The sequence below is a fragment of the Netta rufina genome (genome assembly GCF_964035555.1).
Source record: "Netta rufina genome assembly, chromosome: 6".
NCBI classification, from domain to species: Eukaryota; Metazoa; Chordata; class Aves; order Anseriformes; family Anatidae; genus Netta; species Netta rufina.
Genome location: NC_140129.1, coordinates 29,413,413 through 29,426,918, shown reverse-complemented (window position 1 = coordinate 29,426,918; position 13,506 = coordinate 29,413,413). Strand labels below are relative to the sequence as shown.

At 40.0% G+C, this 13,506-nt stretch overlaps 1 protein-coding gene across 1 annotated transcript in view; it reads left to right on the top strand.

Moving 5' to 3' along the window:
- Positions 1-12,440: 12,440 nt before the first annotated feature.
- THSD7B (thrombospondin type 1 domain containing 7B) overlaps positions 12,441-13,506 on the top strand; it is a gene marked incomplete at both ends in the record, with an annotated part of 259,689 nt that continues 258,623 nt past the window's right edge. The window contains one exon of the mRNA XM_084289684.1: positions 12,441-12,579. Within this exon, the coding sequence (XP_084145810.1) occupies positions 12,441-12,579 (139 nt within the window). The remainder of the gene's footprint in view (positions 12,580-13,506) is intronic.

The following is a 13,506-nucleotide window of genomic DNA, read 5'->3' as shown; positions in this document are numbered from 1 at the left end:
GAGAATGCCAAGTTGCTTTCAGCATTTGTTAACACTTTTTAAGCATTTGTTAACAATTAGAGAAAAGCAGAGCCTGTCATTTTAAGCATATTTATATTTGGAAATGTGCATTTACCTGTAAGTCAGGGGAGATTCTTCGCACAGGAGAAGAAATTCTTCTCTAGTTTTGTCCTTTACCTTTGACGTAGACCATTTTTATGAAACAATTGCTGGCACGACAAAATCCCAGTCTTGAAAGTAGGACGGGAGATATTTTCCACTTTCTACAGATCAATCTTTTCGTGTAACTCAAAGCAATTGCAGTCCTTTAAAAAAGACTCATGTACTGAAGAAAAATTACATAGTAAATGGAGTTTTGAGTCTAGTAGTAACACAGTTCCCTGCTAGTTTTACCACATAAGGTAAAAAAAAAATAATAAAATTATAAGCAAAATTATGACCCAGCTCTTTTGCTGCCTCTGCCAAATATTGTTTGGTAGACCTATTTTAAAAGAAATGCCTAGGGTTTGCAATATATTTGCACAAACAAATCTAAAATAAAATTACAATTTAAAGGGCAGAAGTAATCAGATACATTGGATTGCTGTTCCTATTAAGTCATGTCGTTCGGATTCATATCTCTCTGATAGGAGAAAATGCTAAAGGACAGAAAAATGAACCAAGTAATGTGGAAGACAAGCCTGAGAATGGATGCATATTTTAATATTGAAAGTGTTTATAGTAGCAGTCCCAAATACATTCAGCGAGCAGAAATGTATCAGGCTTGGGAATCTATCAACAAGGGAGATTTTATTTCAAGTGCAGCCATTCCACTGAGGAAGCTGGTAATCTCCGTAAGTATAAATGTTGACTCAATTTTTATTTAAATTCTGAAACGCACAGAAAATGAAGGCTAAAGTCTAGTAAACATCTATCGATGTGTAAAGCTTTTCACAAAAGCTTTTCTGCATTAGTTGAGTCAACTAATTAATTGACTAATTTTTTGACTAGTTGATTTATTAATTCACTGAATTCGGAAGAGTGCAGTGTATGGGGAAAAATATATCAAATTGTTTTAACCTGCAGAAGTTGGACAAGTTAATCTTGACTAGCAAGCAGAATATGTTATACATATATATATATATATATTTTCCCTTGGCCACCACTCAAAAAAAACACCAACCACCACCAACAAAAACAAACAAACACCAACAACCCAAACCAACGCCACCACAGAAAGCAACACCACCACTTCTAACCACCACTAACTCTAGAGGACAAAATGTAAGTCTAGGATTGGCAATTGCAATTGAAAACTTTGGACTCCCTACAGTTGGCTGTTGTATTCTTAAAATACAGCTGTTAGCCCAGTCATGGCACGCTCTCAGTTGTTCTCAGTCCTTACCCTGAGGCACTGTTTTGTATTCTTTGCCTGCAGCTTAGAGTTGTACCCAGTACGTCTGAAGAGATACTTTCTTATTATTAATAACTTTTTGTAATTGCAGTTGTTGGTATTTACATGTGTTGTTTGCTTATTTTGGGGAGGTGTATGAGGAAGGCTTTAAGAGTGGGTTGAAAGCAAGTGTCACAAACAGATAAAAGCAAAAGACGTCAAAGGTAGATTAAAAATGGGGTTTGGCATTGACTTTAGTAATATGATTAAAAAAAAAAAGTAATCATGAAACCTGACTGTCATAATAAATTCACACAAAGCAAACTTAATCCTAGCATTGCTTAAATTTTAATTATGTCCAACTCCAAAATTGTTGTAGTCTGCCATTATGGATATAATGTAGTGCGTGTGTGTACTGTTTTCTGTATAAGCATATCCAAAAATGGGGAGGAAGCAGACAACAATAATGGAGAAAACGTGAGAGGCATGGAAAACAACATCAGGGAATCAAAAGATGGGAGATGCAAGTCAGCAAATGCCTAATTAGGAGAAGGAAAAAAATGTTGTAGGGGCGACAAACCAAGCTGAGGAAAGGTGGTTAAGTTTCATAAAACTACATCAGTTATCTTTTTGAAAGAAATCAGCTAATTTAATATGGAAAAGGAGAGGCAGAAGATAGAAAGGGTTTGAATGTTCAGGAAAATGGTAGCCAGGAGCAGATGTGCAGGAGGTGATTAACTGAAGGGCAGAAAGAGATGGTAGAACTGACTAAAGAAAAGAGAATAAATTTTGAGATGGAGGAAAGCTGCTGGGTTTGTATGATTTGGAAGAGATGAACCACAACCTGAGGTCTGATGTCAGCTGGCATGATCTTGGTAGACTAAGCCTTGTGGTAGAAAGCAGAAACGCACAAACAAAAAAAAGTCTAGGATGATGTAGAGTAGTATTTTGTGTGATTCATTGTTATCTCATCTTGCCTGATTCCACTTTCAGCAGAAGGTTGGACTAGAGACCTCTTGAGGTAGGTGGGGATCTGCCAACCTGAATTATCCTGTCCTCCAGTGAACAGGGAATGATGGCGGTACTCAGTGGTCGGGGCAGGTAAGCACTTAGTTGGGAGGAGTGAACCAAAGGAAATGGGCAACAGAGGAATTGATCAAAGTTTGAAACCTTTAGTGTAAGCAGTGTAGAAAAAAAATGTGCTTGTCTTTAGTACTTAGAGGAGAAATGGGGGAAATAGTGGAAGAAATTGGAAACTTCAGGAGTGGAGGCAGGGAAATTCACCATTTCCAATGCTGTTTGATCTATAGCAGTATGTGAGAGAAAGAGAAAGCTCTACAGGAGACAGTACAGAGACACATCTCTCAAATATTCCACCAGTAGTTTTCACAGTGACCAAGGGACGAAGGGATGCCAAACCTACCAGTAAGGTAGCTGGTAGTTTTGGTTCATTTGCTATGCTCAGGCACTTGATTTTTGAACTCAGATCAGCCACTGCAGAATGCATGAGTGGAACCCCTTCTTTTGATAGAACTGGTGAAGAGAGAATATTTTTGGCAAAATATATCCTTTCAGTGTGGGAAATGTTGCTAATCATGGACCTACCTGGAAAACAGTTTCTGGACCTTTGTGGACTGTGCAGCTAGAGAAACCAGAGAACATTTTAAGTTACCAGTAGCATGCTGAAGCTATGAAATTAACTGATAATTTTCATAGGTCACGCTCCTTCCCATAAACCAAACTCATCTGCTCTCCTGAGGGGAAACAGAACAACTGGGCTGACTTCTCATTATCTCTTCCTATGGCGTATCCTTATTGAATTACTGCCAGGTAGATGCAGCAGATGCTCATCAAGCCACTGCAGGGCTCCTCTGTTAATTGAACTGTAATGGGGATGACAGCAGGGAAGGTCAGGATGATGGGACCAGTGATGTAACATGAACTCCAGTAAGAACAACCTGCACGGGCTATTGACCTTGCTTGAATAATATTATACTAATGGCTTTTATCAGTCGATATCATTATGATTATCTTTTCATATCAAAACTGCAGTAGTGTCAGGGACCCCTGTGTGAATCACATTATATTGTGTTCAGGGCAAATATTTCTCACCCTAAAGAGAGTAGACTTTCCAATGTGATAAAGTACAGTGAGTGACTATAACTAGCTGCAGGAGAAAAAAATGGGAAAGAAAGGTAAGAAAATTTTTAAATAGATATCAAGCCTTGCCTAACTGATTGCTCCAATTTGTTGAAAGGGTAACTGCCTTTGTGGCAATTTGGTATTTTTGTTGTCATACACAATTAATCTTGGGGTGAAAGCAAGTTCATACTTAAAGTTGAAACTAGATGATCTTTAAGGTCCCTTCCAACCCAAGCCATTCTATAAAAGTGCAGATATTATTGATGGCTTGTGGTATGAGAAACTTATTCCTACAGCTGGTTGTTCTGTGGCTCCTAAAGTGCCTGGGAGCGACTGAGTTTCAGGCATGCATTCTAATACCACGCTCCGAGCCACAGCATATACCTGGCATTTCTTCCACTCTGGAGGAAGCGATGTGATGTGAGCTCTTGACTGTGGTGTGCATCTTCCGTGGAGGCACATTTTTCTTGGGTGTTGTTGCTGCAGGTGGGGAAATGAGTTCTGTGAAGCCTTTCCCTGGAGACCCAGTGGCATGAGGAAGTTTGGTGCAAGCAGTAGCTTGCACATTTCTGAAAACAAATTCTGCCTAAAAACAAGTCCCGTTTCTTCTGCAAGCCATGACTTGCATTGTGTTACTCTTAATGTGTAGGATTAAATTTGTATAGCAGCTTCCCAAAGTTGGTTTCAGAGTGTTGTGTGCACACTGGCATCTGTGCATATGTTCAGAAGCAGCCTGTGGAAGCAGATTTCCTTATGCCAATGCCAGTTTTTCCATTTTTTTTTTTTTTTTTCCCTGAGAGTTCAGCCTTCACTGTATCTTTTTTTTTTTTAAATGTTTTTTGTTTTTTTTTTTTTTTTTTTTTCTTTCCCCTCTCTTAACCCCTTTGTTTATTGTGGTCTGTCCAGGCCAATTTGCACTAATGAATGGAGGTCCATTGTAAAGTAGATGAGTAGATGGAAGGAAAATGAAGGAGATAGTAGCAAGGCATCACACAACGTGAACCTACATGGACAGCTGTAGCTATAACTGTTTATAGTATGTATCCTTACGTGAGACCCAGCTTTCACTTTTTTTTTTCCCCACTGTAGAAATAATGAAGGCTGTGCTGTAGGAGATTCCGTCACAGCACTTCACAGGCAATGTTTGGCAAGAAATGAAGAACCACTCTTTCAGTGTTTGATTAACAGCTGCTCCTCTGCAGTGCCCACGAGTTTTTGGAGTGTTACGCTGTGTGCATCGCGCTCCGTTTTCTCCTTTCCTATAGGCTTGTACTTTGGTGTACTGAAGTAAACAGCTGATGACAGAGGATGCGTTGGAATAAATGTTTATTTCAGCACTTTGGAAATGAGTTTTTTGAAACAAAATTTATCTTGTGGATGTGTGTCTGTTCAAATTAGCTTATTTGCGCATAGACTAGAGCTAGGTAGTGCAAACAGCAAAATAGGAATGACTAGATATCCAAACAGAGGTGTAGATATCGTAGGAAAGAAATGATTCTTAATGTAAGTGCAACAGCAGAAGGAAAACTTGATACATTCAGGAGGTATTGGGCTCACCCTCTGAATGTGTGTGTATGAGAGCAGGCTGTGGATCAGGGTAAATTCCCCTGTTAGCTGGAGCTGAGGTCCTCGCCGAGCTCGTGTGCCCTGTGGTACCTGATTGTGTTATTTTGACCTTGTGTTTAAGATTGATAAACTCTGTGTGGTGGCTGCATTCCAATAAGGAGGAAAAAAAAACCCTGACCTGCAACCTGCGATGCCCTATTAATGTCAAATAACATAAAGTAATAACAGAATGCAAAAGGAAATCGCTGCAGTAAAGCAATTTAATTTCTCTGAACTGAAAGCACTTTAATGGGAATGCTAGGAAAATCTGCCGTTGTTCGTGCAGCAGAGGTTGCGAGGTATTTTCTTCCTTTTTTTTTTTTTTTTTTTTAAACTCTGTTGCCTTGTAATTGGTGACTTTGAAGCTTTCTGTTGTTTCCAGCAGGAACGGTCATGCTGCTAAAGTAGAGAGTTTGCTCTCTGCTGAGTCTGATTTCCAGGTTTGCCTGTTAAAGGGAAATAATTTGAAATACTAGTTTTCAAATGGTATTATAGTGCTGAACGTGCATTATATGCAATGTTTCGCCAGTAAAGTGAGGATAATCCTCTTTGAACAACAACTTGCATTTACTGAAATGGTGTTGAAAGCAGTGCCAGCTCCCTTTCTCTTTGTCTGCCTAATTGCAATTTAACAGCAATCCAAGACCCGCGCAACTGTGACTGCAGTTCTTAGATATAGCTGGGTTTGACAGGACCCTTAGTTCATCCATTGCCAGTGATGAAAGCTACAGCAGAATAATATATTGATAACAGACTCAAAGTTTTCTCTAGCCAATGAAAAATAAATAAAAAGAAACTTCTGTTACCCCACAGCTATAAAGTTTCTCTGCTGTGGAGAGGACACGCTACGGTATGAGAGCCTCACAGAGCTCACTCCCATGCTGCGCTCTGCGGCGCTGGCTGGCAGGCATGCCGTGAGCAGCCACCAGCGTGCAGGTGCTAAAAGCACGCATGGGTTCAGGGCTGGTGCCATAAGTTTAGAGGGGAAATCTCCACTGAGTGCTGTCAGATGCAAAGATCTGCTTGGTTGTGACTTGGGAGACATGGGAGCTGTAAATTGATGGAGACTGGGCAAGTAAAATGAGAATTGTTATTTATGCATGCTCAGTTCTTATGCTGCACCCTAGGCATTTGGCATTGGGTCCTTGTCGGAGGCAGGATCTGGGACTTTGCAGAAGTTTGGTTTGACCTGCTGCAGCCAATCTTAGTATTTAATTAAGTGTATGAAAGTGCACAAGCAGTGTGAAAAGGTTACTGAAAAGTTATTGGACACTTTCTGTGTTCTGCTGCTCAGAAAAAAATCAATGCTGAGTTCACAAGAGAAACCTATCGACAGTCTTGAGCATTTTGATCTTAATTGCTCTGTGCTTGTTCCTGCTGTGAGGAGTATGATAATAGTTCGAAGAACATTTGTGAAGGTAAATTAGCCTACTTTGAGCTCTAAGACATGATGACGAGAGCACCAAAGGGTCCGTGGCAGTTAAATACCATTGAAAAGTCCAAGGCTTGGCTAGCATTTGGACATTCGCGGGCTGGATGACACAGCAAATGATCCTTGTGGAAGGAAATGTCGGCGTGCTCCTTGGTTCTGGGGAGAGCCAGCACGTGGCTGTGCACCTGGGGAGGGTCAGGACCGTGCCTTTCACAAACCTGTGGCCCTTGACTCCAAAGTCTCCTTTAGCAGAGCGCTAGCTGTATGGGCTGTGTCCAAGTGAAGCCAGTTTTGCTTGGGCTGCCTGCAAACCATCTCCCGAACCAGGTTCGTCAGCACAGTGAAATCACGTCTACTTTGTTACTGAAAGTCAAGTGCCTTTCCATAGAGTACGCTGGAGGTACTTAGCGTGAACGAGATGTACCAGAAGTGCCATTTCACAGAACAGTTCTGCTCGATCACTGTTTTAATTAAAGTCATTCTACTGATGGAAAGTCTATTCTCTGGTGTTTTCTTTAATGTAGTCATAATGCATCAGTTTGGGCTCCCTTGCTAGAACATCTTTCATTATAATCCACTTGGCTAAGTTTATAATTAAACTTCTAAATTCAAACCTGCCTTTGTTACGTTTTTAGGATATACATAAACAAAAAGCAGGAAAACTTAGGATTCCTGTTTTTTTACCCCCAAAGAAATCAATGCAAGTCAAGAAGCAATTCATTGGCAGTAACTTCATATTCTTGCTTTTAATCCCTGGCATCTTCCGTAACTTTGAGGCTAGAAATTGTTGAATAGAAGGAAAACGATGAAATCATTAGGACTTATACAATTTGACTATGGAGATCACCAAAATAATTGTACTGTCAAACAGGGCGTGTAAAGCTAGAGCCTGCCTACCAAGCTTTTCACAGCTAGATGTTGGGAAAAGTCGTTAATGGTTACATGTGAGAAGGGACCAGCCGGAACATGTGCTCAGCTTGGACGGGGGGACAGGGGGAGCCTGCTTCCCCTGCAGCTTTCACTGTGACCTCTCCAGCAGCCCCATCTCACATGGGCTCTGCTCTCCATTGCTCTGTCCTGTGCTGGGCTGGTTATCGGCACTGAGGCACAGGCACAAACAGGCAGCAAAACACAGCAGCATTCAGGCAGGCTTACTCCCAGCCTGGAGCAGGCTGTCTTAGACCGTCTGCTGCTTGTTTGTGGTTATCTTCTGTGTGCAGATGTGTGAACACCAGATGTTCTTCCAGGCATTATTCACCCTTACAATTACCGGAGCAAACTACCAAAGAATTATGGAGCTTAATATTTTGATTCCTGTTGAGTGATCACTTAGGACAAAAGTTTAGTTCATTCATACTGCATGTTTTTAGCCAGGATTTTCTGAAATGCTCCTGGAAGGAGATTAAATATTCTTAACTGCATCTTACAAATAAAGAAGTAGAGGTATAATAAATTGAGCTACTGTTCCCTTTTATGCAAAGTCTCTCTCCTGAAATCAATGGGAGAGCTTGCAGAATTAAGTACTAGTGTCAGAGCATGACCTTAGGTGACTTTTCACTTTTTTTTTTTTTTTTTTTGACAGGTTTCTGACACAGCTAGCCCTAGGAATTAGGGTGCCTGTATTTTAACTAGAAGCCTGTTTTAATCCAGATGTGTCAGCAGAAGAATGTGGTGTTTGTTTTCTGTAGGGTAGTAAAAGCAGTTTAGTGTAACTACATGTTCATCATTAAATAAATAAATAAAGGGCAGCATGCTGGTTTAGGACAGAACAGAGTTAGTTCCTTGGGTAACAGCTTTCTCAGAAGGCAAGGCGGATTTTACAGGTATCTGAGGATAAAGAGTATACTGCAAACATTCAAGATATCTAGGGATATCACAAGCAATGAGTCTGCTGTGTGAAATAGGCGAAGTTACATAATTACAGCTTAGATTTACATTAAGAAAATTTATTCATGATTAATGATGCCTATCTTTGTGCTAGACATCTGCTAAACGATTTATAGCCAGACATAAGAGCTGCAACCTCTTTTGTTGTTGTTGTTACTGCTTAGTGCTTGGGGTGACTCTAATTGTGTTGTGTGTTTTAAATGGAGAATGCTACCCAGGTGTCCTTGTAAGCATCCCCTTCTCATCCAAAAAAAAAAAAAAAGTAGGTTGGATGTACCTGTGATGGGGAAGACCACAACTCCCAGGAAACACAGGGGGAATTTAACTGATGTATGACAAGGCTGAAACCATGCCTTAGATTTGGATCAGTTTAGGCTGATCTTTTTTTCTAAGTTGACTTATAAATACTGCATAAGCCCACGTTGGAGCAGAGCCAGATTGAATTGTCCTGAACCACTGAAACAACGCAGAGAGCCTGAAGAAATGTCTCGTCCTGTGGAAACTCGCCGAAACAGCGACTGGTCCCCGCTTGACAGCGTGGTGTGTGCAGACTGGAGAGGAAAAATTAGGCCATCAATCTTTTGTCTGTCGGTGCTGGATGCTTCTGAGAACCCCGATGTTTGTGGGATTAGCAGAGAGCCTGTCACTTGGAAACATCTGCCTCGCGGTGCTCAGCCGCAGCTCGTGCCTGTCTGAGCAGCGCCTGGAAAACAAGAAAAGTTTTGCAGAGGCTTCTTTCCTCCCCAGCTGAGCAGGGATTAGACCAGGGTGTTTCACTGATGTGGAAAGGGAAATTAAATTTTGATCATTTTAGAAATAAGATATTTGTGATCTGCATGTTTGTTTATTTATAGCACTTTGACACTGTTCGAGTGCCTTGTTTTCTGCAGAAATATAGGTTTCTACAGGGAAGTCTGCTATTTAAACTAGTTTTATTCCACCCTGTCGTTAAGAGAATTAGCAGTGAATAAGAAAATGCAAATGTATTTGCCATAATGACTAGAAAACTTGAATATGGCTTATTCAAGACTGCCTGTGTATTCCCAGCCATTTTACCAAATGCACTTTACCCTTGTTTTTCTGAACTTGGTTCCATACAAACCAAACAAAACTAAAGGGATTTTTGTGTTCAATCCTTCAAACACATAAAAACAACAGCTTGTTATTTAATTTCATGAGAATCCATTAGTGCAGATGATCACTTGGCCAGGGTTGTATGATAAAGGATATTGAGTACATCCAGATAATCGCTTTTGGAAGAGTATGATGAGTTTCTGAGTAAAACACATCATGAACATATTTAAGCAGTTGCATGAATTTAATCATGAGTAGTCTTGGTAAAGTCAATTTTTAAAATGTAAGTTTCATTTTTTTTTTTCTTTCTCATTTTTTCCTCTATGTTTGCCAGTTTACAGCTAGCCATGCTGACACATTTGGGAGCTGAGATATACTGTAACTAAATTTGATGTGAAGTGTTGGTGGCCTTCATAATGTAATTTATTCATGTTTCTGTAGATAGCATATGTTGCCTGTGCAATAATTTTTTATCATATCAGGACAGAACAGCTACTGTTCCAAATTGTGTTATACAAACCTAGATATACAGACAAATTTTTATTGTGCTTACTGTGGTGTAAATCAGTGGGCTCTGCTGAGCCCTGCTGGGGTAGGTGAGATTAGAATCAGTCTCGTGGTGTCTAATTTATTTCTGTTTTTTTTTTTTTCTGACTTAATGTAATCTCCATTCTTGCTCCATGGGGAGCAGCAGCCAGTTATCTTTGTAGTCTTGTCCAAAGCATGAACATATGTGAAACCCCTCGTTTTGGGCAGGAGTCTGCTGCTCTCAGGGATTTACTGCTGTTTACTGACCCTTTGAATGCTGAGAAGATGGCAGTGTATTTAGAAAGCTGCTGATTAGCTCTACTTGTGCTTCATTAAAAATCTCAGCATCTTTATTAGCTGTTATGGGAAGGTTCTTTGGACTTGCCCATTTCATGCCATGACCTGTTCAGGACACGATTTTTACTGCGTTCTCCAGGAGCTGGAGAGCTGCCCCGCAATTCAGAGGAGTATTGTCTGCCCAGGGCTGGGCATGCTGGCTCTGATTCAGCACATGAAGCTGAGCATCTGAACAATTTCTTTGCTGGTATTGCATTTTGGGGTGCGAACAGTGTTGAAGTCAGTGTCACTTATTCCTTCTCTTTCCCTTGACAGAAAGTTGGTGACTTCATTTTTTGACCGTCATACATGGTAACTGCAATGCTGAAGACACCGGGGGAGCTGCTCCTCCTCAGCTCTTCTGTGTGAGGTGAGCATCGAAATGGGCAGAAAGATTACCTGCAGGATGCCTGGAGGCCCCCTTCTCTTTGAAGGACTTCTCTACTCTGTTTGCATTGGGGTAACGTCTTTCCTCTGAGGAATAAGTCTTCTGCATCTCAGTTCTGAAGGATGCTCAAGGTTTCAGAGCTTCGCTTCTGGCCTGTGTGGGATTCCACAGCCAGTGTTCTGAATCAGATGTGAAATGCTAAATTAACCTAGCAGACGTGAGAAATACAATAAGTCTGTTAACATTGCTTGAGTTGCGATATTTGGTCAACTTGATGGGTTTTCAGGCCTTACCGTTTGCCGTTCATCTGCAATGTAAGAATGAACTAACCCAGATAACAGATATAACATTGTATCCTCTGCCATAGTTAGTCAATATCTGATTGTATTTAATTGCATGAACTTATCGTGATAGAAACTGTTTCAAAGTAATTTAAATGCAGCTTGAAATTAAGTTTCACCATCTATTCAGTATGTACTATTTTCAGGTTTATCTCCAGTTTCTTATCAAGAACAATGCTGTGTATTATGTATTATGACAATGTTGCATTTCATAAGGTTAGGAATGTAATGGAATTTTCTGGGCTAAACTTCTAATAACTGATAATTTTAATGAAAATCACCAAGATTACGCAAGTGAAGACCAATCTTGAAGACAGGTGTTATCTCTGCTAACTCTAATACGGATGTGGCATTTTTACCTGTAAAAGTAGGATTAAATACTAACATGCAGAAAATTTTTGAGAATTTAAATATAGTATAAATACAAAAGGTATTACACAAGAAAAATTTGATATATAAATTGACATGAGAGACTAGCATTTGTTTAACATGGCAAGTACCATGTGCCAGGATTTTTTTTGAGAGATCAGAACTTTTTCCATTTGAATGTGGATGGATTCCAAATATCTTCAACCATGTAAAACAAACGACAAAAATAGCCCTGCATAAATAAGTGCCTAGTTAGTCTATTTGTAGGATGAGAGAAATAGTGATTTCAATTTCCATGTTGAATCAGGAGTTTCAATATTTGGTTTTGTTGTGCCTTCCTTATTCTCTCATGTTTTGGAGCTTTTCTGATGTATGTGAACAATTTCAATGTTCACTGAAGCAGGCATCGAGAGGTTGGGCTCCTGCTTTATGCAGGAGACCCTGATACTCTGCCACAGAAACATTCTTGCTTCCGACGTTGCGTGGTGATTATTTTAATGAGCTGTATGTTATGAAAGTGCCCCAGCTATACTGGACTTGGTACATTCCTTTCTCACTCACCATGTGGCTCTGCTATGCATCTGAAATGGTGGAGAGCTTCATTAAAATCCCTTAGACAGAGAGACCTCTCCAGAGTAACCGGCTGTTGCTCTGGACCTCAAAGATCAGGGTCGTAAATGCAAGTCCCAAACTCCAGAGAAATCCCTGAATTATCTCTAGTTTTCCCTTCCAGGCTGGTTCATCACTAATGAGCAGTGTCTTGCTTCCCTGTCTTTCCTGGGGTATTTCTCGTGTTGCCTTTGTGTATCTTATATTCATGCATGGAATGGTTAAAAGACAAAAGAAGGGCCATTTATTTGCATTGGGAGGTTGTTAAAAGCTTTGTTAAGAACATTTAGTGACTTTTTTTTTTAATTTTGGTTAATTCTAGGACTGAAGAAGACCAGAAACGGAATTATCTGAATTATGCTTCTACAACAGAACTGGGTTTCTCCTCATTGGGCATGGCAGAGCCTGGGGAAGTCCTTCCTTCTATTTGTTTTCTTAATGTTGCAAACAGCTGACTTGGAAGCCAGGAGAGGTCATCAGTTTGTCTGGAAAACAGGTAGGAAAGAGATATATCCTCTATCTACTAGATATTTCCTGAGGTTGAGAATGGAGTGCTCTTCATTCTGTTTTAGCTCAGTAAGAAATTTAAAAAGCCTGATAATGTCTTCTATTCTATTTTTTTTTTTTTTTAACTAAAAAATGGGGATTTCATCTCTACTTCAAAATAGTAATTCATTGAGGTATGCACCAGAGTGACTCTAGAATATAACTCTGGATTCCTTAATGTTTTTAATCTAAGAGTAGAATTTTTGCTAGATACTGATAGCATCATTTGAATGTTGCTTCATTAGTATTCAATACTTTTCTTTGCTCCATTGAATGAAGAGGGTACACCGGTGTCTTTCAGAATGGACAGTCACAAGTCTATACTCTTGGTTCATCTATTCCTAACTAATAATTTGTTGGTACATGTAGTGAATTTCATCAGGCAGATTGCATACATGCAGTATTGGAATGTTCAAAACTGAGGACATGCAATGTTTGCAAAGTTTTCTGAACACATGTTGACAATACTGCAATTGAGTTACAGGGAGGAGGTAAATGGTACAACATAAATACACAAAACCAAGCATGACACATTGGATGCTTATTTTGTAGCACAACACAACAGCAAATACTGTTCAATGAAATGGAAAGATTGGCAAATTCAAGTAAAAGAAAGTACTCCATGAGAAATATGCAACTCAACTAGGGATTTCATTGCCCAGGATACCTTTGAGATTTGGCCTTTTATGACTGAGCAACAGAGCAGTTAAACTTCATGGAAAAATGATTTTCCCCTTGTTACTCTTTAACCCAGCAGGCAGCTAAGCACAACACGGCCGTTCGCTCATTCCTGCCCTTCAGTGGGATAGGGGAGAGAACTGGGCTGGGGGGGGGAAGGATTAAAAAGTCATGGGTTGAGATAGAAGCAGTTGTGGGA